We start from the raw sequence: 25,302 nt of genomic DNA, 5'->3' as shown, positions 1-25,302 counted from the left end.
AAAACCTTTCCCCAAATACCGCAGTCCTTGCTGAGCAGTTCTTATGAAGCCTGTCAGGCCTCACCCTGGGCCAGGTGGAGAGAGGCAAGAACGGGGCCCTCAGGCTCCCAGCAGGCTGAGTAACCTGTGACACGCCAGATCTTGTTGAGCTATAGCTCCCATCATCCCTGACCATTGGCCATGCTGATTGGGGTTGATGGGAGTTGGGGTCCAGTAGCGCCTGGAGGGCCACAGATTGGGCACCCCTGATATAGTCAAACCACAGCCTGTCTTTATTGGATAGTATCGTTCATGAAAGAAAAAGCACATTTCAGGACATAGTAGAAGAAGTAATTATATGTTTTAATGTAGGTTCCTCCTCACTTCAGAACTTGATTTTTCAACCTTGAACATACATGCTACACACACTTTTATGGAATATGGAGAAAATGAATAGGGGAAAGTTAAACTCTGTTATGATGAAACTCTTTGATTCAACTGTTTTAACTAATTTTTACTCAGTTGTGTTAGGATAGAATTTGTTCACCTTTTTTTTTTTTTACAATTTTACCCCAAAGTTGTTGATCTAGGCTATACATCTAGGCCAAGTTCATAAAACAAAGTGTCTGATAACTTTTGGAAACATAATACTGTAGCCAACTAGCTACACCTTTGCAGACTCTCCAAGTGTCCCTGTTTTCCAGGGACAGTCCCGAATTTAGAGACGCTGTCTCGGTTTCTGATTTGATACCGGAATGTCCCACTTTTCCTTAGGACATCCTTATTTCTTCTTCTGAGAAATGTTGGAGGATATGGAGTTATCCAACTCCTGAGCCATCTGAAGGCAGCCCTGTATAGTGGAAATAATAAACGGGGATTTTAATTTAATAAATAATATTGAAAGGGGGGCTGTTTGAGAGTTTGTTCATTAATCCCACTTGCTATTCTCACTGTGGCTATCACTGTAGAGAAACAATCTTCTTACAAACACTTGTCCCCAGGACTGGAATGCATTTGTCAGCTCCCACACTCCATTTGAAAATGCAGAAGGCAACCGATTACACTACTCTGGATTAAGATCTTGTTGATGGTTATGACCATAAATGAGTCCCATTTATTCACTGTTAGGATATAATTTGTATTTGGGCCTTGGGCTAGGTACTGTGAGGAACTATTTGGAAACAGTTTCCAAAATACTACAGTGCCACTGCAAAGAATAACTGACACAACTAAGTACTTGCACAATATGGGTTGTACGGTATCCAGTTCAGCACTCAGTTAGGGTCCCGTTGGCACAAGCATTTCTGCTCAACAGGCCTTTCCCTCTCTCCTCCCTGCTCTGCACCCCCTGCACATACACAAACACAAAATCTGTTCTAGACATGCTGCCTGGAGCATATTGCCTAACCTAGCTTAAGGGATTTGATTCCCCCCCCCACACACACCTTTTGTATCTCCAGAACTTGGGGGGGGGGGAGAGAGAGAGAGTAGGAGGAACTATGAATGTTAAGGTTAAACTCAATGAGCATAAGGCCCCAGAAAAGCCAAGCTAAAGGATGGTTAGACTAAAGAAGATTTAGCAAAGTTGGTGCCCTCCCCTCCAAAAGTTTGGGCCTACAGTTCTCGTTGGCCCTAGCCAAAACACCCATGTTAACATGACTAATGGGAGTTGTAGCCCAAATCATCGGGGGTGGGGCACCAGGCTGGCAAAGCCAGAACTAATGGAATACTTGCACACCCACTGGCAGATGGGGATAAGAAGAGGACTTATTGTGACAGGATAAATTGTGAAGATTCCCAGCCGTCAAATCAATTAAAATTACCAAAACAATTTCAGCCTTTCGTATGGCTCTATTTCCCCCAATGGTAGATGTCAATGGCTGGCAAGATTCCAAAAGGCGTGTTGAGGAGGCAAGGGAGCTGGAGGAGGATCTAAAAGAAGGAGCCAGTGACTTGTGGGGTTCTCTGCTACTGCGAGGCAGGAATTGGGGCAGAAGGAAGAGGAAGAGATGGAGCTGTCAGAGGTGCAGGAGGAGTTGCAGGCAGGATTGGGAGGAAGAGGCAGTCCCTAGAAGACTTGGGTCGTTAGGATCTCTTCCATCCCCTCCTCCTCTGTCTCCAAGGTCAAGGAGGGGCTTAAAGTGCCAGGTTCAGGGAAAGTTTCAGGTTGCTTGTGCGTGCCCTGTCAAGGGAGGGGATTTGCATTCACAAAGAGACGTGGTCATGTTGTTGCTCCAACATTCAGGACACAAGGCTAGGGAGTAAATGCCTAGCTAGCTATGTAGCAGAAGCGGTGTACCCTGGGAGATTCTGCAACGGAATGCTTTACCAACCAGGAATTCAGCTACCACCCATTTGTGCCCCTTGGGATGGGTGTGCTTGGCCTACACCCAAGCGCAAATCCTTTCCCATGCAAACGCTGCACTTATCACATATAATATTGTCCGATGTATGTTATTGCTTGCCGGGTCTAATAGCTACATGTTTACCTCAGCATTTCCCTTTGGGCGGCTTTCTACATCACTGCCAAACTCTGGTAGGGGCAGATGGAATCCAACCTTTCCTTTCAGCCAAAACGTTCTTAGCTGTCCTTTGCCCTGTCAGCCAAGAGAAATAACATGAAAGCAAAGTTGCCTCACATAACCACAACAAAACATATCCTCCAAATGATTGCACACACCTTGGGAATAGTTAGTGCTTTGAAAAATCAAGGTAAAAGGTAAAGGTGGTGTGGAAAAAAAACAGGGAAGATGGATTCTTGGAATTTTCCATTCTTTCTTCCAGTATCCACATCAGGGAGATTGCTAGGTATTTAGACTCAGGGCACAGGTCCATGACATAGATTTCTGGTTCCTAATATATATGTATAGATGCATATTTAGACTGACATTTTTAGGGGGTGGAGAACTCTGGCTCTTGCTGTCAAGACTTACTCAGAATCATGGGATGCAACAGGATTTTCTGGGCCCAGAACACTGTATGTATATTAGAACCTAACCAACAGGAATGGCTGCTTACGGATATATTATAAATAAATAGTATTGTCCAACATCTTAAGATGACCACCCCCGTCTCATAGTTCAGTGATTGACCTAAATTTGTTACTAGTCAAAGTGCCTGACAATTAGGGTTGCCAGACTCAACAGAGGACAGGACATCTGTGCCTTTAATTGCCCTGCTCTCTTTTGAGTCTGGAAACCTTAAAGAGAAACCAGCAGACCCTTTGCTTGGAAATTAAACAAAGGGTCTGTTGGTTTCTCTTTAAGGTTTCCAGACTCAAAAGAGAGCAGGGCAATTAAAGGCACAAAAGTCCTGTCCTCTGTTGAGTCTGGCAACCCTACTGACAATCCATCACCTAGTTCTGAGGCCAAGGTACCATGAAATTGAAAACTCAACATGCACAACTTCACATAATATTAAGCTACGGGCAGATGTATTCACAAGGTACACCTTTCTCCAGTGCATCTGCTCCTTGCTTGTGGTCGAGGACTGTTGTCTGACTTGGAATTTTAAAAATTCATATGACCAGAAGCCTGTGGCCTCGTGTTTGTGCTGAAGCTTGGACTAGATCACCACTGGGTTCTTCCCAGCTCTATGAACCCCTATTTCCATGAGAACTATACCTTTATTCTTATGGTCCCTCTTTCCTGCAAATCATAACCTCCAATCATTTGGAGAACATTTGCTGTGATCATAGAGACATGGATTTGAAGAGCTAGAGAGAGAGAAAGAGAGAGAGAAGAATTTAGCATATTGCATATTGATTGCCTATATTGGGAAGCAAAACTCTAAAAATGTTCTGGTAAAAAACAAATATGGACAGTTGCTTATATTTATACCAACTAACTCTTTCAGTGTTAGGACCTGGCTATGAGGTAAGAGAAACAGGTGGGCACAAGGAAACTGCAGCTGATTTCAACTAACAACTCAAGTGGCCTTACACCTGCCTGAGCATTGGTTGGAAGCTGGTTGTTAAGGACCACCCACTATAGAACATAGGGGACATGGTGCGTAAAAAGCAGTAGAATGGGGGCAGCATCTCCCAGTGTTGAGTACCACTGTCTCAACTGTGAATTCAAAGGCAAGTGTGGTGTATGGGAATGATGACATTTCTTGACATGAAATGTGCCCACCAACTTTTCATTTTTCTTCCCCTTGTAATACTCTAAAAAAAGAAGAAGAAAATTCCTACTCAGACTGAACAAAGTCCATTAACCTATTGCCAATAATGAGCAACCACCTGCCTTGGGGAAGCACACAAGGAGGGCATAATAGCTATGTGATTCTCTTGTTGCTTCCCAGAAACTGGCCAGAATACCTGCCTTCATTATAGATTGCTGAAGGTTCTGCTTCTCTCCCTGCTCTAAGCTTTCATTCATTGGCTTTTGAAGCACAACATGTTCTCTCGCCTTTTGCAGTTTACACCAACCTTTCTGTTACCTTCATAACATAACAAATACATGCAACGTACGTAAGCTGGTACTTTCCATCCTTGAAGCCACATTCACTGTGTCTCCAAACAGGCAGTAGCGTGGCCTTGTGATCCCCACCACACCTGCAACAACAGGGCCTAGAAAAACAAACACCAGGAAAGGCATTAGCCACGGAGAAAAGAAAGGCAGAATCCCATATGCAATGCTGCTTTTGAGAGTTATGAATCAATGTTTGGATTTTACAGCAATGTGACCCCATTTACCAGTAGTCTTTTCTGCTTCCCACAGAGCAGTCATGTTTTTTTGGGTTTTTTTTGGGGGGGGGAGAAGTAGTCAAGTAGAATGAGTTACTCTGAAGTGTACTAACGTCAGACATTTCTGCAGCCATTTTCATAGATACACACAAATGAGAATGTGACATAGACCACATTCAAAAATACACTTATTGCTTTAACTTGGTATTAGAGCAAAGGGCTATAATAGAAACTATCTCAACACATCCCTATTTTTATGGTTCATCAATCTGTAGCCATACTTGATATTTCAGCACCAAATATCAAGTGTTGTGTTTGCAATATCACGCGACAAGATAATTTTTGTCTCAACGTGTTTGTATTTCCTTTAAAATGTGTCACTGCCTCCCCCAAAGTCCTTGGAACAGAGCTGCACACAAACTGAAGCTGAATATGAATAGTCCCTTCGTTATACTATTTAATTGGCACAATGACAGGATTTGACCCTGTAATTTCACTGCAATCTTACTTGCAGCTACGAGTCTCAATTTGTTTTACTAGTTGCTATCCCTCAGTCAAAATCTGGAACATAGTTGTGAGTGGCATTCAACTGAACTACCCATTTAAAGCAATCCCGGTTGTGGCTTCCCCCAAAGAATCCTGCAACCTGCTGTTTGTTAAGGGTGAGGAGATTGTTATAAGATTCCTATTCTCTCACATGGCTGCAATTCCCAGAGTGGTTTAACAATCAATTCCTCTTTCCAAGGAACTCTGGGACTTGTAGTTCTCTGAGGGGGGGAGGGTCTCATAGCAACTCTCAGAACCCTTACTTAACAAACAATGTAGCAAAAGCTTTAAAATCATGCTTAGAGGAAACCACTGCCTTTCACCTGTATGGATACCAATACGCAGGCTCAGTTTCTCCTTCGGCATGTGCCTAATCTTGAAGGAAATGATTGCATTGAGAAAGTGCAAAGACATGGTAGCAATTTCCTCAACATGTTTCTTCCCGTTGCGAATGGGGAGGCCGCTAGCAACCATATAGGCATCTCCGATAGTTTCAACCTGTAAGCAATCAAAGGAATCATTAGCGCTTTTTAAATTGAAAAGTGAGACACGGGAAAATGAAGGAAGCCTTAAGAGTTCAATTGCTTAAAATGGTTATACCCAATTCAGAACCCACATATGACACACACACACACACACACACACACACAGCGCTAGGTGACAGTAATCCCTCATTCATTTCTCGTTATTATCTTCAGAGATACTCTACTGATGGCAAGTGTCAAAACATGGGCCATTATTGATGTGTCCCCATTGGTACCGAGAGGAATAACTTGACATGCCCTTCCTTGAGGGGAACTTCATTGTTTTATTTTAAAATTTTAAGTTTTGGAGTGAGCTCATCCCACAGTGCATTGTATCCATGCTAGCCTGGCTTCCAATTGAGAAGGTCAATTGAGAAGGCCAGTTGAGAATGCCTGCCCCGAGGCACTTCAGAACTCCCCAATGGCTAGTTCTTTCCTCTGGGTGAAAGGGAGCCAAGTAAGTGTATGTGGCCAGAACTAGGCAGAGATTAACATCAACAAAAAGAGAAGAATGCCCTTTAAATCAACCCACTCACTCACTCCCAGGGAATGCTGTCTGCCTACCTTGTAGACATCGTAGTTTTTAATGATGTTATCAAACAGACTGTACAGGTCATTGAGGAGATTCACAACCTGTAATGGAGAGCTGAGAGAGCATAGCTTGGTGAAGCCAACAATGTCTGAGAAGAAGACGGAGACTGAATCAAAGCTCTCGGGTTCCACTGATTTCCCAGCAACAAGTTGTTCTCCAATGAAACTGGAAGAAGAACACAGGTAAAGGGCGGAGAGGAAGGAATCCATATGTTTTGGTTTCTCATTTTTCTGTTTTAAATTCAGTTCACATTTCTGCAGCAATCTGGGAAATATTTATTTTTTAATTCCCCATGAAAATTATTCAGTATTTTAGTGTTAATTTCTCCTAATGACCGCTCCCCACATCAAATAGGGGGCGCCTTGTGCATGGTCATGCACAGCCCCTCGGATCCCAGTGCGTCTCCTAGTAGTTCAGGCTGGCTTCATCCTCCCCAGGCTGGATACCTGGAGGTCTCCGCCTACCTCAGCTAATTGTCCAATCCCGCCTGGGGAGGCGTTGCCAGGGGATCGGCCAGGTAAGGGGAGGGACTGCCCTGCCCACACAACAGAAGGTGAATCTTATTCAGGATTTTAGTGTTAATTTCTCCTAATACACACCTTTATGCATAGCTTTGACTAATATACACATTTTTGAAACAACGTCTTCTAATATACTGCATGTAATACCTATATAACATTATAATATACTGCATGTTATACATATATCTACTAATATACGAATCTTTTGTACATATTGTTTGGTTTCCCACCGTGTGTGTGTGTGTGTGTGTGTGTGTGTGGTGGCCCAATTCAATCTGAGTAATCATATTTTAATATTTCCAAACCTATATCCATAACTATATGCAATAGAGACATGTTCTTTCTTTTTTAAGCTAGATGAAATGTAAGAAAACTGGGGTTCAAGCAAAGGTCTATAGGTTACACTAATGCACATAACTGCCAACACATTCTTGGAAAGGACTTATTCCAAAGGTGAAAGTGTTTCAATGCATCTTCTATTGGAGAATGACTTAGAAGCAGTGAAGGCTTTCCGTTACCCAGGTAGCATAGCAGATAAAAGCTTTTCTGTCTTCTTCTTCTCTGCCATCAGCTGAGTTGTCCTTGATTCAACCACTTCCTCCAGATGATTTGCATATTTTTCCAGTTTATTCACCATGTTGTCCAAGATACCAAAATGACTTCTGGAAATGTTAAAAATATATATATATATATAAACATTTGAAGGAACAGGTGCGTATCCATTTCTACCAAACTTCTTTCCATTGTTTGTAAGATCGTTGTCTCTGGAACTGTTTTGATGCATGTGTAGAGAATCTTTTCACACTCCCACATGGGCAACCTTTCAGGGCCCACATGCCAGCAGTGGGCATGGTAAGAGGCAAAAAATAATAATAATAATAGGCAGAGCAACAGATGTGATCCTTACCTTGGGCATTTGCCCTCACCCAGAAACTCTTGCTATCCAATTACTGTACAGTTTTCTGGCTTAGCAAATGGAGGCAAAGAGATGAGAATACTGAGATTTGGAAACCACACAATTTATGTGTGGTTTATTTTTTTATCTTCAGGAACAGAACCCAACATGAAGGTTAGCTTTCCGTCCTGAATAATAACCACACATACTTGGTTTCTCAGGAAGGAAAATAATCACCCTTCTGGACTGGCATCTCTCAGTGCTCTCTTGATGTTGAAGAATGCTGGCCTCCTCTCTGGATATTCATCCCAACATGCCTTCAAAAGTGCAATGATCCTTTCGTTACATTTCTGTGTCGAAACAGAAGGGCGCAGTGGAACAGGAGAATTAGGGTTCTGGATTCTTTTTATTATCTCTGGAACAAAAAACCAAACAAACAGTATTAGTCAGATTTCAGAATATTAATTCCCCCCCTTTTTTTTGCTTTCAGTTCCTTTAATTTTATATGCTTTCAACATTTGAGGAAGGACCATTGTTCAGTGGTAGAGAATCTGCTTTGCATACAGAATGTCTGAGGTTCAATCTCTGGCCTCTCCAGCAAGGTTTGGGAGAGAACCTTGTCTGATAATGACCGCTCCCCATATAAAAGGGGTGCACATTTTGCGCAGTCACACGTGGCACCCTGGGAACCTCAGGCAGCCCCCAGCAGTTCGGAGGCTGGCACCACCTTCCCAGGCTGGATACCTGTGGTCTCCGCCCACACAGCCATCCATCCAATCTAGCCAGGGGAGGTGTTGCCAGGGTGGGATTGGCCAGGTAGGAGGAGGTAACCATCCAGTGCCCACGGCAGAAGGAGAGACATACCTGGGAAGCAGTCGATGGCTCCAGAGCTTTCCCACCTTCCACTCCAAAAAATTAATGCTTACATTGCAGGTTAACCTTTTTTTCTTCCGCAGGCAAACACGCACGCAGGCGCTGCTACGACAAGGCCGCTGTTGAAGGGCCGGAAAGGACTTTCCCTGCATTGGCAGGTTTCGCCTTTCCTGTAGCAATTCGTCACAACTTTGGCGGGTGCAGGCCTTGGGCGGAATCCTTTAGACATTCACCAAAATTGGGGGGGCCGTGGAAGAGGTGCCCCCCGCCCCCATTGCAGCGGCGATACCAGGATTCCCGTTAAAGGGGTCTAGGGGGGAGGCATTGACCATTCGCCCAGGGGCCATCATTGCCCCCCCCTCCAGCGGCAGCGAAAAGGGGGGCGGACTATCTGCTTGAAAATATGTTCTCCAGAGCTAGCCCAACCCCCACATATGCTGGATAACCCGGAAATTACCCAGACCCCCGGCTGCGGGGCTGGGAAGGATAAACACCCAATGCCTGTGCCAAGATCTACCTACATCTGAATCTTAATAAAGTTTTGGCCAATTTTAATCCCATAGAATGTTGTCTGGTGTTGTTATTCCGCTCGGGGGCTGCCTGGGGTTTCGAACATGAGATATGTCATAGTAATCTAAATGCATATTGCTTGCAGCCATAACCAATTGGAAATAGATCTGCAATATAGTACAGTAATTTATTCAAATAAATATGGAGTATATTTGGTCTACTGACCGCGCAAACTGGAGAGCTGATGCTTCTGAATGGCCCATGGTCTGGCACAGTATAAAGCAGCTTCCTAAATGTCACAATAAAGGTGGTGAACCCCATTCCTCAGATAACTCTGGGAACCCCTGGTGTGCACAGCCACTCTCCCCAAGAGAAGGGAAAAAGCCCAAAATACATCTCTCCTGTCTCTGGAAGTCACTTCGCAACCTTGCTCAAAAGCAGAGATGAGGAGAAGGCCCATAGAGTCTTTGTGTATGGACAACTTCATATGGAAGAAAACAATGCTCTTCTCAAGCACTGTAGGGCTTTGAATTTTACCCAGAAATGACCCAACAAGCCATGTAGTTGTTAAAGAAATGGCAATATATGTTCTTTTCAGCCAGTTCCTTTCGAACATGAGCTAGACTGAGATTGTTGTTGTTGTTTAGTCATTTAGTCGTGTCCGACTCTTCGTGACCCCATGGACCACAGCACGCCAGGCACTCCTGTCTTGAGACTGAGATATGTCATAGCAATCTAAATGCATATTGCTTGCAGCCATAACTAATTGGAAATAGATCTGCAATATAGTACAGTAATTTATTCAAATAAATATGGAGTATATTTGGTCTACTAGGCATTATGAAATTATTTATGGGAATGTTGGTTTTGGGACTGTGCAACTTAATCTTGTAGACATTATTTAGGACCCTGAGTTAGCCGATTAACTTGTGAAACTCTTGCTAAATATAGGATGAATTTCCATAGCCTGTATTTGCAGTAAACAGTTATTTAAATTTGGATTCTGAGCAAAGCTCGGTAACTTTTTAGATATGCACCCTGTTTTGGAACACTTTCACCTTGTTGACCACGAGCGCTATTTTAAACTTTGCAATTTTGATGAAAATATTAGTATTCCTACCTGTTATTGTTTGTATTGTTGATGCTTTTACTGTGAAATGGCTTTGAGATATTTCTTGAGAAACAATTAAAAAATGAAATTAAAAAAATAGAAAAGAAACCAAGGTTCTAGAACAGGCCCAAACTGCGGCCCTCCAGATGTTTGGCCTACAACTCCCATGACCCCTAGCTAAGTGGACCAGTGGTCAGGGATGATGGAAATTGTAGTCCAAAACATCTGGAGGGCCAAAGTTTGGGGATGCCTGCTCTAGAATATTAGCAATTGTATGGAAATTGTATGGAAATTGCTAATATCTAGAAATTGTATGGAATATAATTCGCTATTGATAGAAAACATGAGTGACTCCTTAAGGTAAAACTGAATCAGGCCCAGTCTTTCTACTAACAAGAGTTTGAGAATCATTTGTTAGATGAATTGCTTTTCAAAGGGAGTTGCATAATGCATATGTTTTCTTTAGTAGCAGTTTTAATTTCAGGGTTACTACTATCTGAATAAAGGGAAGTGGGTGGTGCTGTGGGTTAAACCACAGAACCTAGGGCTTGCCCATCAGAACGCTGCCGGTTCGAATCTCTGCGACGGGATGAGCTCCTGTTGTTTGGTCCCTGCTCCTGCCAACCTAGCAGTTCGAAAGCACGAAGTACAAGTAGATAAATAGGTACCGCTACAGCGGGAAGGTAAACGGCGTTTCCATGTGCTGCTCTGGTTTGCCAGAAGCGGCTTTGTCATGCTGGCCACATGACCCGGAAGCTGTACGCTGGCTCCCTCGGCCAGTAAAGCAAGATGAGCGCCGCAACCCCAGAGTCAGTCACGACTGGACCTAACGGTCAGCGGTCCCTTTACCTTTTACTATTTGAATAAACAAACCACAGGTATAGAATTTCCTAATGTTTTTTGATCTCATCTTCCTCTTCTTCCATTGCTCTATAATTATACTGTATATTGTTTGTATTGTTTCTCTGTTAGTGGACTGCATAATTTTGAGGAAGAGGACATGTTAGATGTACACACACACACACACACACACACACACACACACACACGTGCAGAGGACTTTGTTGCTTTTCCTACACAGCTGGAAGAAAAAATAAAGCACAGGTCAGAACAACCTTCTGCATTCTGGCTTAGATCATGGAATGGACCATCTTCATGATTGTATATCAGTTCTCTCATAATAATAGCAAAGCTGTACACATCCCCCTTCTGGGTGCCATGGAATGGATATTCTGCCATTCTTAGCAATTCAGGTGCTGTCCAGTAAAGCTCTAAAATAAGAAGAGAGAAAATATTGGAAGGATGAAACATGTATTTAAAAGACTCAACAGTCTGTTAAAATTACTGCTATGCTGTAGTTTTACCCCAGGTGAGTAATTACGAGTTTTGCCCATTTCCAAAGGGGGACAAAGCTATCCATTTCTGGTCCGTCTCATCACAAGTTAACCTATTGTTTCATTCTGTTCCGCATTAATTTGTACTTTTAAAATAAATAAATAAATAAATAAAATAGCTATTCATTATGAAACTTTACTCGTTCAAAATGCCAACAAACTGTGTCACTGCATCTCAATCTTTACTCCAAGAGGTGCAGAACAGATTATTTCACACAGGAATCCACAAAGGCAGAAATCCTCAACTATCCCTGTTTCCTTTTTGCATTCTCTACAGATGCTTATTCCTCTCCGTTTAGGCCATAGCATATGCTACATCACAGGGAAGTCCATGTAGATAGTTGTGTCCCAGACACATCCAGTTATGTTGCATGGCAGCAATGAATACCACAGCTTTGTATACAGTGGTACCTTGGTTCTCAAAAAATCAAGGCATGGCTTCTAATTGGCTGGAGGAGCTTCCTGCACTCAAGTGGAAGCCACGTCAGATGTTCGGCTTCTGAAAAACGTTCGCAAACCAAAACACTTACTTCTGGTTTTGCAGCGTTTGGGAGCTGATTTGTTTTACAACTAAGCCATTCGAGAACCAAGGTATGACTGTATATTAGAATTTGTGACAAAAAAAGGCAACACGTAGACCAATGAACGATAGAGGCATAAATTCATAAAGCATAACAACAAAGTATGATGCAAAACCACAATGTATTATTTAGAATAAGGTTCCTGACATAAACAAAGTGAGTACTATAGTCTCTTAATAGTAACTGAAATAATGTTCATCTGGCAATGCAGTCTTTGAAATGCCTGTCAATGCCTGTTGATGCACGTCAATACAGGTGAACTGGTGCCAAGGTGATCATAAGGACAATGATCCGGATAATAACACTGTTTCAACTCAATCTTCCTCAGCGTTAGCTACAAAAAAATAATGATGTCAGGGACGAGAACCCACATGAACATGAGTCCTGATGACCAAAATCATTTACAAAACATACATGATAAAATTGAACAAATTCCATTAAATTAAACCAAACAAATGCACACCTCAGGTTTTCTAGTACAGGTAGCAGTGGTTACATAGGTTTATGACCACTGCTCCTTAGAAGTTCACTTTGTTCATTGTTGAAGTTCACTTTGTTCATTGCATTTATGCCTTTATCGTTCATTGGTCTAATTGATTATTTGTATATTAGAATTTGGCATGGCCAAGCGCTGCCCACCTGCTAATAGGTAATTGCCAGCTTCGACCCCACCATTATGCAGACCACTTCTTGTGGGCACTGCTAACAACTTGAGGACATGGAAACTTGCCCCACACCCACTCCCCAGAGCCAGCCACCAAGGCATGAAGGTGCCATCTTTTATCATGTGCCATGATACAATGTATGAAAACAAGCACCAGGAGATTTCTGTAACTGTCAATCCTAGTTTCTCCCTCTGGGGTTTCCACAGAAGCTTACTCTGTGAACCAGCAGATAACCACAATTAATTATTATTTCATAACCCATCTGTAATTAATAACAACTGTTCATGTTACCAACTGCCTGCACATAATGCTTCCAAGATACTACACCACCCCTCAAAACCTCACTAACTAACATCCTGCCCAATTTGCTCTCCTGCCAGGAGACTTTGCCAGTTGGAGACATACCATTTTTTGTGTGTGTATAACACTCTCCCGTGACCCCTATTTTTGGGGACACCAAATTAAGGAGATTGGGGGAGATTGCCCACAGTTGTTAAGCTTTTCTGGGGGAGGATTGCCCAGAGTTGTCAAGCTTTTTTGGGGGGCGGAATTACCGACAATTGCTCACCTGCCTGACCGCCGCTGACAATCGCACACCTGCTGAAGCCACCAATCATCAATCTGCTCGCTGCCAGCAGCCACCAATCACCCGCCAAATCGCCGCTGACAATCTCCTGCTCGCGACTGACACCAATCGCCCTTCCCCCCCCCCTGCACTATCCGTGTATAAGACGACCCCCAATTTTTGACACTTTTTATAATTAAAAAAACTGTTGTATACATGGAAAAATACGGTAATTGCAACATGGAAAGACACAACTTTGCTGTGGGAAAGTCATAAACCTCACAATCACAGCATTCAGCATTCTCAGAGATATTCTCTCTGCACCCACCCCCTGATATTTCACAATATCTGAATGCTATTCAAATCAGTTGCATTTTCAAATTGTTTTCTTTTCTATTTCCCAGTCCTTCTAGCATGAGTGGAGACTCTTGTATTACATACATTAAACAGCTGGGTAGAGAATCATATAATGACAAGATTTTGTATTTCCAGTACTCTGCAATGTGAAATGCAGGTATCTGCTGACTGGATATTCTTATTAAAATGTATAACTCGCCATTCAGCCCAAAGATAGGCCCTTAGCGCAATGAACATGCCTTCAAGCAATGTTAAACATTAGCTTACTGCAACACATTTTACGTGGGGCTGCCTCCGAAGATGGCTTGGAAACCTCAGCTGGTGCTGAATTCAGCATCCAGGTTACATACTGGGAGAAGAAGGTTTGCGCATACACCAACCCTGGCCCAACTGCACTGGCTGCCAGTCAGTTTCTTGGCTTATTACAAAGTGCTATTTTTGACCTATAAAGCCTTAAATGGCTCAGGACTGCAAGAACCGCCTCTCCCCATATGAACTGGACCCAACCCTGCGATCATCATCTGAGGCCCATAGCTCCTTCATGAGAGGTCTGAGTGTGGCAACATGAGAAAGGGCCTTTTCTGCTGTGGCTCCCAATTTGTGGAATGCTTTCTCTGGGGAGATTCACCTGGTGCCTTCATTACATATCTTTTGGCACCAGGCAAAAACATTCCTCTATCACTAGGCTTTGGACTAATTAAATAATCTACAGTCTTTTAAATCAGCCCTGAGTGCTCACTGGAAGGACAGATCGTGAAGCTGAGGCTCCAATACTTTGGCCACCTCATGAGAAGAGAAGACTCCCTGGAAAAGACCCTGATGTTGGGAAAGATTGAGGGCACTAGGAGAAGGAGACGACAGAGGACAAGATGGTTGGACAGTGTTCTCGAAGCTACGAACATGAGTCTGACTAAACTGTGGGAGGCAGTGGAAGACAGGAGTGCCTGGCGTGCTCTGGTCTATGGGGTCACGAAGAGTCGGACACGACTAAACGACTAAACAACAACAACAACAGTCTTTTAAATGTGTTTGTGGGAGGGGAGTTATTAGTTTGTTTGTTTTTGTGTTTTCATTTTGTATCTTTATTCTGTGAACCACCCTATGATCTTTGGATAAAGGGTGGTATATAAATTTAATAAATAAAAATAAAGATAAACCTCTACTAAAACATTTGGATGTAAAATGCTCTGGTGGGTGGTGCCTTTTTCTTGGAATGGAAAGTGCTTAATGTTCTTACCTGCATAATTGCTCTCTTCTGCCATTACCTGATATTTCCTTCCATACTTAAATTCCCACAACCCAAAGCCACACAGCTTCACCTGCATGCGACTGTCTACCAGGCAGTTGGTGGGCTTTAAGTTTCCATGAGAATTCAGGGGGCTGTTGTGAATGAACACCATACCCTAAAATTCAAACACACAGTGTAGACAAAGACATGAAATACATGTACCAAACAAAGAAAGTTAGCTTGGGATTTTGCAGTTTCCACAAACAAGAACTTTTTAGCTTTGTATTCCATTCATTGCATAGATTTATTTTAGCAGGTTACATAGGTAACACTTTAATTTTTTTACTTCAACTTGATTTCAATGTTCTGGATTGCGGCTTTTGTCTCTAGATCAGAGTTTCCTAGTTGTTGCCACCTGTAGGCTTTTCTGGAGGTCATAAACTCATCTTATACATTCTACTTTGGGAGAGGTCACAGTTGAAAAAATATACACACATACATACATCCAAATAAAAATAAGACAAGAAAAACAGAACATGTCATCTACTGAAAACCTAGCACAAAATGCAAGCCCAGAGGGAGCGTGGCTTCTTGGGAACCCACAATAATATAATTGTGGAGGGCCAGGCACACACAAAGTCAATGAGAAAAGCTGGAAGGCAGCTACATGGCTGCCTCTGAGAGAGAAACAGTTCAGCTCCACCCTCCGCAGTCAGTGAGCGAGGCACCCTTTATCAGTAGAGGGGAGCTCGGACATGGAAAAGGGCGTGTCGCTGGATGTGGAGAGGAGGAGAGTGTGCGTGTGATGTCACACGTCTGCATTGCAGTGGTGGGCACCCACAATACTGAGGTCGGGTTGGCAGCCCTGGTAAAAGGGAAGTTAATTCTACAACTGTTGCTAACCATGGAAAACCCTCTTCATTTGCCACTGATGTCTAAACATGGTACAGAAATGGCATAATCAAAAGTGTGTGGCTATTACCGGTAAGATCATGTAACATGCAAAGACTAAGCATGTTATTAGGTCATTGTAAACATTCTCATTAAAAACAACACTGTTCAAAGTGCCGCTTCTGATATTGAAACACTGGTGTGATACGCTCCAAACAAGCCACTTCATCAGATAATGAGCATCCAGCTTCGGCACCATCTGAAGATCCCTTAGATTTAGAATTAGGTTGCAAACTTCATGCAGTTTACACACACTCTCTCTCTAATAAACATCAATGCTTTAGCTACAAAAACAACAGATGCTTGTGATGGATATGAATCTTTCTGGCTTCTTTTCAGCAGTCAGTCACTACAATAACAGCATTTTTTAATGATTGTCCTAGTAAGGTAAAGGTAAAGGGACCCCTGACCATTAGGTCCAGTCCCGGACGACTCTGGGGTTGCGGCGCTCATCTCGCGTTATTGGCCAAGGGACCCAGCGTACAGCTTCCAAGTCATGTGGCCAGCATGACAAAGCCACTTCTGGCGAACCAGAGCAGCGCACGGAAATGTCGTTTACCTTCCCGCTGTAGCGGTACCTATTTATCTACTTGCACTTTGACATGCTTTCGAACTGCTAGGTTGGCAGGAGCTGGGACCACCGAGCAACGGGAGCTCACCCCGTTGCAGGGATTCGAACCACCTACCTTCTGATCGGCAAGCCCTAGGCTCTGTGGTTTAACCCACAGCGCCACCCGCATCCTAGTAGCCGACAGCAATTCCATTACTCCATACTTACGTTGACTATGTCATAGGCAAAGGAGATTTTGAATATCCAGTCCAGTTCAATATCAGAATGCATCAAAACATCCTGGAAAATACACATGTAGAAATATTTATTTTGAGATACAATTGCACTTGCTGCCTGACCACTCAAAGTAGGCATGTAAGTACATATCAGCTGTCTGAAGCCATGCTTAACTCATACTGATGGAAAGAAGACAAACCTCTTTGAAATGACTGAAAAGGCAAAACTATAAGTATTGTGGAAACATTACTGAGGTACACATGACTTTTATGGGGCAAACCCCACATTTAAGGTGGTATTCAACTACCGTACTACATCCCATTAGAGCAAGTATTCCCACTTCTGCATGAGGACTCCCCCCTCCTCCCCCCATGTGCCTTCCAGATGTGCTGGACCACATCCCATTATTCCTGAACATTAACCATGTTGGCTACCACTGGTCAGGAGCATATCTGGAGGGCACCTCCATTGGAGGATAGAAGATAGATAGATTGGAGGATAGAAGATAGATAGATAGATAGATAGATGATAGATAGATAGATAGATAGATGATCAATATAATATTGAAGAGAGCCAAAAATAGCATAATATGATTTGGCAACACATTGCTTTAGTAATCCTTTCTAGGGCAATAAGTACAATCTACTTTAATGTAATAATTGTTCTAAACTTTGATGTACAATACCTTTAGGCTACCTTTCTTGCAGTAATGCATCACAATGCACATGTTTGGAGCTTCAGGACATATCCCATAGAAGGCCACCAGATTCTCATGTCTCAAGTCTCTCATCTAAAGCAAAGGAATGTTGGGAAGTGTGGTATCCAGATTTGACACCATACAGCAAAGCAAATACTGTACTATCTTTTTCACCCTACTCTGCTTCTTCTTACTGGCATTGAATAAGAAATAAGCTATGGGACCACTCTGAGATATCTGGTCAGAGCAAGACAATGCCCTGTGCTGGTGACCTCGCTAATTAAATCTGTTTTCCAAAGCATATTGACCTATAGCCTCATTTAGAAATTTCAGTCAGTTCATGGTTTTTCTGCATTACTCGATAAGCTTCCAGATTTCGGTTGTGAATTTTAGATCACCTGCCTGTTTCAGAAATAGCTACAGTTAGTTTACCCTTCAAATGGAAATTTGCAATACAGTGGTACCTCTGGTTACGAACTTAATTTGTTCTTAACTTGAAACCGTTCTTAACCTGAGGTACCACTTTAGCTAATGGGGCGTCCCGCTGCTGCCGTGCCGCCGCCCGATTTCTTTTCTCATCCTGAGGTAAAGTTCTTAACCCGAGGTACTACTTCCAGGTTAGCGGAGTCTGTAACCCGAAGTGTTTGTAACCCGAGGCACCACCGTACAGGATGTTAAACTATTTAAGAGTGAAACATACCACCCGAACCTCCTGGAGAACTGATCGTTTCCGGATCCAGGCATCTGTTTGATTATCAATGAATTTGAGAGCAACAACAATTCCCTGAAACAGAAATTGTAAGAGGCACAATACACTAAGATGGAAACTGTTGGAGGGAAATGAACAACGTAGTCTGGTAGGCATCTTCAGGGATACATTGAAGATCTTTCTGTGTGACTGCATCAATTACGGTATGCCACTCTAGGAATTTACAGAGGACTTGGTTAGCTGCTCTGGGTACATATTGGTAGAAATAATGGGCAGACAAATAAGAGGAATATATTACATAATCGTAATGATACATAGGCCCGGGTCATATGGAATGTTAAGCCCAACTATGGCTTGCATGGTGTGGGCTGCCAGAGAGGAAACTGTGGCCGCTTTCCTGCTCCCCCACTCCTGTCGCTGGTGTGTCACTGTGAGTTAAACATGGTTTGTCTTAGTCTGTCGCCCAAACCTGTGCTCATGACAAACCATGAGTGGTAAACTGTAGAACAATCATTACAGCTGATGGCTTTTGTCTGAGGCAAAATGAATCATGAGCTCAGATTCATAAACGTCTTAATAGGTTCCATCTTTTGCAAGTTCAAGAATTATAAAAACCCTAATAAGTCCACTAGAGGGTAAGATGGATGGGCTGAATCAAATGAAGTTATCCCACAGGTGGAATAACCTCTGCCAATGCAGCAGAACTTTGCATCTCTCTCCTCCCCTTTTCTCCATTCTAGCACAGCTGTAAAGCACAATTTTTATATATATATATATTTTTAAAAAGATACATTTAAAAATAAAATAAAATGGTGAGCGGTGCAAGTGGGTGTTTTATGAATTATAGCAACACAAATAATATCCAGTAAGGTCCTATGGTGTTCATGTGTTTATTTTCCTGACAACAGTAGCAAATGCAATAATTGAGAAAATTCTGTTTCCCCACAATTAAATACTGGCCTCAGGGGGTGACTGTGCCATTTAAAGGAAACAAATGTGCACTTGTTTAGCAATAAAAGTTAAAATATTAATGTGGAACAGATCAACATTACAACCTACATCATAATGAGAAACGTTCTGTATTTAAATTGAGAAAAGTGTCAACAGTACAAGTACAGCTTGTACTGGCAAAAGCCCAAGCTAATTTGTGATAAGTCAAGTGTAATATAATGATTAATACTTTTAGAAATATCACTTGCAGATATATTATAGTGCCTACTGTTGCTGTACTATACCATGTGATGCTACTGATAGGAACCAATGGGTCTGGTTTAGCACCTGAACATTCACAACCTTGGAAAACGTTCACAATCTATTACTTTACACCATGCCTACGTTATTCTAAGAACTTTATAAAGACAGGTACTGTCCATTGTGCAATGCTAAAACATATTATGGAAAACCTGAAGAAACTTAACACTGTCATATTTTACAATCCTACCTGTGAACCCTGTGTCTTATTCTGGCTTTTATTCTGTTGGGCAGTTTGTGCCCTGTTCTCCTGTACATAATAGAAATAACACAAAAAAACACAAAAAATGCACCATTAACAGAAGTGAACGGAACACAATTCCGTTTGGCATAATATATTCTGGGTGTTCACATATGCACCTGATAAAGTCCTACAGTGGTGTAAAATACTTTTTTCCCTTGCTTGTTCTTCGGTCCAGAATCATCATTATTAGAAATAAACAAATGGGAGCCAAAGCTCTCTGTTCCTTTGGACACTGGTGTGCTTGCTTGAGACAGACAGAAGTTTTCCTTTGAAAGATAATATAAGGTGCAATGTTACAAGCTGATATATTGACCTGAATAATAATAATAATTAATAACAATTTATTATTATTTATACCCCGCCCATCTGACTGGGTTTCCCCAGCCACTCTGGGCAGCTTCGAACAGAATATTAGAATACAATAATCTATTGAACATTTAAAATTTCCAAAACTGGTGAAGGCAAAAATGTCATTGTCAATGCCATGAGAAAAACTAAATAAGCAGCTTGGCATTTTTGATATGCTATTTGTTTGTTTACAAGATTTTTGAATATATGGTTCTTTTTGGAGACCTATGCCTTTATGAGGGACAAACAAATATTGAACATGCTACAGTGCTCAACTCAGCAACTTTGTATTTCAGTTTTGATTTAATTATTTAAGTTCATTAATGCCGAGATGCAAAAGTTTATTCCAAATGGCCACGTTAATTTTAGCCCCATTACTGAAATACTCAAAACCTGCCATTGTTATTAGCATTATTTGTAATAGTGGTGGCAAGTAGTTAACATGAAGTTCAGTTGCAACAAAGCAAGTACCTACAGTAAGTATGAAACACAGCCATAGTTCTTGTACAAAGAGTACAAGAGGAAATATGTCTCAACTGCACCACTTCACATCATAGGAGGGGGAAATACTCCTATATACAGGAAACTAGCACGTTAAGGAGAAGGCTGGGCCTCAACCTTCCACCCTGACATCTGCTTTTCTTTTTGCTGATACTAATGAATTATGAAATAATGTATTGTAGTCATATGGGATAAAGAGACCTTGTTCATCTTGTCAGAAAAAGAGAACTTCTTGTGGTTTTGATCTTATTGTTAACCACCCAGAAAACCTTTATTATTGAGTGATATTGTAAATGAAATAAAATTATAAAGTTAACAGGGCAAACCAGAGATGTTTCTACTGTCCCCCTTCTTAAGCTGAAGGGCGACTACGCCAAGTGAGGAGCCTCCCCATACGTTTTCCAGGGTTTCTAAAAAGTGCAGAAAAATATGGGAGATTTTCTGCTTCATGCAGTCAGCTACCAACCTGTGAGGGGTCCTGAGAAAGGGGAACAAGGGGGCAGAATGTCTAATGAAGGCTATTGAAAAGACTTGGCTTCAGATCTGTATTAGATCATTATGATTCCACATCCACCAAGTGCTACATGAATGCAATTGATCCCCTCAAATAAGCCCCTGGAGAACTGTATCCTTGGGATAAAAATTTGAGTTTCAGTACACAACAGCTCATCCTTTACCTTATTATCATTTAAAATGATGATATCCTCATAATTAATTCTCCACCATGTATCATTTCGAAGGTTTCCCTTGTGGTTCTTCATATACATTGCCACACCAATGGCCCCCGATACCGATATTATCAGCAGAATTATCATAACAATCAGGGCTGAACCTTTTAACAACAAAAGAACAGTTCATTAAGGAACATAGAAATGAAGCTGAATCTTGGGAACACATCCAAAAGCAAAACAAAGCAAAAAAGGGCCAAATTCAAGGCAGCAAATCCATCGCACCAGTGCGAAAAGAATATAAAGGAGCTAGAAATCACACGGCTATTCATTATCATGCAATCATACAATGGGACATGTGATCACGGTCCCCGCCACAACTGTAACTTATGAAGAAAACTGATTTATTTGTTTATTTTTAACAAGAACATCCAGGTTTGACTTGGTGGAATGAAAATGGTCAGAACTGCACAGCTAGTTGTGTCAGACAAGAACAGAGCAGCTTTGATACAGCAAAAGGCATAGAAGATACATGATACTGCAGTATGTCCTACTTGCATGTTTTGTTGTTGTTTAGTCATTTAGTCGTGTCCGACTCTTCTTGACCCCATGGACCAGAGCACTCCAGGCACTCCTGTCTTCCATTGCCTCCCACAGTTTGGTCAGACTGATGTTGGTGGCTGTCTAACCATCGAGAACACTGTCCAACCATCTCGTCCTCTGTCGTCCCCTTCTCCTTGTGCCCTCCATCTTTCCCAACATCAGGGTCTTTTCCAGGGAGTCTTCTCTTCTCATAAGGTGGCCCAAGTATTGGAGACTCAGCTTCAGGATCTGTCCTTCCAGTGAGGAAGTGAAGGAAATCAGGGCTGATTTCCTTCAGAATGGATAGGTTTGATCTTCTTGCAGTCCATGGGACTCTCATGTTAGTAGTAATAATAAATTTATAACCCACATTTCACCGGCCGGCATAACATAATCACACTTACTGGTAACTGGAGTTTTGCAGTGTTCATTTTGAAACCCACACAGTGGTTTGTCCTTAGGTATTTCTCCATCTGTCCAACCGATATAGTCAATCTCTCTGGTTGGGCTATGGACAGAGACAATAAGTATGTCAGTATCTTGCATCAGTTATAAAGCCGGAGGATCTTTATTTCCAAAACTCATTAACACACATACTTTGTGATAAATGTACCCATACTACAAAAGATGAATGTATAAACAGCCATAATTTCCCATGTGAAAATGAATAGGAAATTGGTTTTAAGTTCTGACCTGAAACTAAAAGTGCATTGTTATCTAAGTTAGACATAAACTACAAACATATGAATGAAAGTATATAGAGGGATTTCAGGTAGCACATTCAGGTTCTTTCACTAGAGCAGTGTCTCCCAAACCTGTCTCTCTAGCTGCTGTTGGACTACAAATCCCATCATCCCTAGCTACCAGGTCCAGTGGTCAGGAATGATGGGAGTTGTGGTCCAAAAACTGCTGGAGACCCAAGTTTGGAAAACCCTTCATTAGAGTTCCCCTGGCTCTTAGGTCAGGAAAGCTCTTCACATCATCTTGGCTTCCATTTTCCTCCCAGTTTTAAGGGTGAGTTGATTGGATTGCGTTCTGCCATCATAACTAGAAACTGGGGACAGTAGGTTCTGCGGCTTATAAATACAAAATGTGTGGATCCAGAATTGGCCTCCACAGTCACTTACAGACTCACTATTAAGACCATGTTCATGGAAAACAATCTTACTCCGCTAAGAGTGATCGCCAAAGAAGAAAAATTACAAAATGGTTCAACAAACTGATCTGTTATGTTTGAGGATGGCCTATGCCAAATTTGGGGTGTAAAGGTTAAGAATGGCTTATTTCGAACAAGTCCAGTAAGTGACTTACTGAAGTTGACTGTTGGTGTGTGTTTTTCTTCCATGGACTTCGCTCAGCCTTTGCTATCTTTTGGGAAATGGGTTGTTGTGTTAGGTCAAGGTATGCGTTTTTACCCATGAGCTGTGTGTAGCATATCTGTATTTATTAAAAAGGGTACGCTCAGAAAAAAAATTGCTGATTGGGCAGCATATGGTCATGCTCTGGTATCCTACGTTGTGGGTAGCTCAGGCTTCAGCACGACCTTGGACCTGGATGGCTGTCAATAACAGAGGGGCAAACCTAAGTCCTAGATTTGTCTGTTCACTGGAATAGATACATGGAGCCTATGCAACTGAAGCTATCATGCAACTGCTCTGAGGCCAATCCCAAGTGTGATCCTCCTTTTTCTTAGCTGTGGTTTCTTAATCCCCTAATGCAGGCATGTACAAAGTCCATTTCGGGGGCCTAATCCAGCCCACCATTTGGTTTAATCCGGCCAACCAGGTCATTGCTGATATCACTGATAAGTTCTTTTAAAAGTTTGTTTAATATGATGAAATGTTTTTGCAATATGTTAAAGTGGAACATTTGATCAGTTGTTCTTTAGAAGTCTGCCCAAAAAATAATGATGGGCGGCATTCAACTTAAAATTTGCCCTAGGACAAGGATTGGTACTGGCACAATGGGATTTCCTCCACTCTTATCTCACCACATGTGCCATCCCCAAATCAGCCTGGAGGGTTGTCGAGAAACCTAGAATAGATTTAGGGAGGGGTCACAAAGAAGGAGAGTGAGAGAACATTCCATTGCACATGAAGAAATCCTTGCGCTGACAGAACTTTCTCCTCAATGCCACAGTGCATACAACCCATAATCATTATATCTGCTGGTATCAGAATACCACTCATCTTTAATTAACACAAGTTCAAATTAGTTCAAAGGAAGCCATGCAATGCTTATGCAATCAATGACACAGCGATCATGATAACAGAATGAATTTAACACTGACAATGGACTTTCTAGTCCTGCCACCATTTTGTTCCTGAGTGGCATCGAAGGCAAGAAACCTAGTAGTTTTAAATCCACACTTTTCATTTCAGAGATATTCAATGAAAATAGAATTTCAAGATTATCATAAAGAAGGAAGCATTGAATTGATTTAAGAAGGAGGAAGATGGCAGCTTTCCACACAGCTAGCATATGTTACTCTTTGCATGTAAGTAGGTGTCTTGTCCCTCCTAACCTGGTGCTGCCCATTTATGCTGAGTGGGACTATAGGAAATTGTAGTTCAAAATATCTGGAGGAAACCAGGCTGACTTCTGCTGACTTGCTAACCAGAAAAATAGATCACATGCAAAGTGGTTATCTTTGCAAGGCAAGCAGGAGAATTAAAAATGATTTTGTAAAGCTGAATTCAGTTTGCTTTTACAATATAGAATTTAAAGTTGCAGGTGGAGGCATCACAGTAGGGAACAGGGCTGCCCCACAAAGTCTAGACATGAGCAGATGCTGGAGAGTAGACTTCCATGGGATCAGGACATCAGAGTAACTGGGTGTCTCAATTACATGGAGGTCTATGTGTGAGCAGCTGCTTGCTCTCTTTTTGCAGACAACCACAATAATGCATGGATACATGGCAGCTGAACATGGGTCCTGGGTTCAAATATCGCCATACTGTAGAACTCATTCAAATGGCTTTGGGTGAGTCACTGACTCTTGGTCTCAGCTCTTCCCTTCATAAAACGGGCAAAAAGGAAAAGATATTCCTTCACACGAAAGCTCATACCAAAATAAAAACTTAGTTGGTCTTTAAGGTGCTACTGAAGGAATTTTTTTTATTTTGCTTCGACTCAGACCAACATGGCTACCTACCTGTACCTTCAAAGAATGAATACAAAGAAGATTATATGGTAGTTTACAAGGTAAATCTACTGTACAAAAGATTAAATTGCAAAGTACCCATGAACCACACACACAAATAATACCTGATCGTTTTCCTGACACTATCAAAGTTAAGAACTGGAATGAAATGAACTGAGTTGCCAAATTCCTGGAGATCATAGACAGAGTAATCCATGTTCCTCTCACCTAATTCGTCAATGTTGACTGGCCCAGTAATGCCTAAACAAAATATTAAAAATAAGAGCTTTAGCACATTCCCCACACTTCAGCGCACCTGTCCCATTTTGACTGAGGTTATTTTTCTGCCTCTTCCTCAGCATAGGAAGACACAATGCACTACATATTTATGTAT

At 41.9% G+C, this 25,302-nt stretch overlaps 1 protein-coding gene across 1 annotated transcript in view; it reads right to left on the bottom strand.

The window, feature by feature from the left end:
• Positions 1-2,047: 2,047 nt before the first annotated feature.
• Positions 2,048-25,302, bottom strand: part of LOC118093896 (guanylate cyclase 2G) — a 34,869-nt gene continuing 11,614 nt past the window's right edge. The window contains 18 exon segments of the mRNA XM_088669873.1: positions 2,048-2,161; positions 2,469-2,576; positions 3,603-3,694; positions 4,451-4,549; positions 5,536-5,710; positions 6,301-6,493; positions 7,368-7,508; positions 7,982-8,159; positions 11,354-11,509; positions 15,038-15,203; positions 16,758-16,829; positions 17,452-17,556; positions 18,164-18,247; positions 19,614-19,673; positions 19,784-19,933; positions 21,194-21,353; positions 22,173-22,274; positions 25,034-25,169. Of these exon segments, the coding sequence (XP_088525999.1) occupies positions 2,048-2,161; positions 2,469-2,576; positions 3,603-3,694; positions 4,451-4,549; positions 5,536-5,710; positions 6,301-6,493; positions 7,368-7,508; positions 7,982-8,159; positions 11,354-11,509; positions 15,038-15,203; positions 16,758-16,829; positions 17,452-17,556; positions 18,164-18,247; positions 19,614-19,673; positions 19,784-19,933; positions 21,194-21,353; positions 22,173-22,274; positions 25,034-25,169 (2,291 nt within the window).

This window comes from Zootoca vivipara, chromosome 5 (assembly GCF_965207765.1).
Source record: "Zootoca vivipara chromosome 5, rZooViv2.hap1.1, whole genome shotgun sequence".
Taxonomy (NCBI): Eukaryota; Metazoa; Chordata; class Lepidosauria; order Squamata; family Lacertidae; genus Zootoca; species Zootoca vivipara.
The sequence above is the reverse complement of the archived record's forward strand: the minus strand, read 5'-3'. Positions and strand labels throughout refer to the sequence as shown.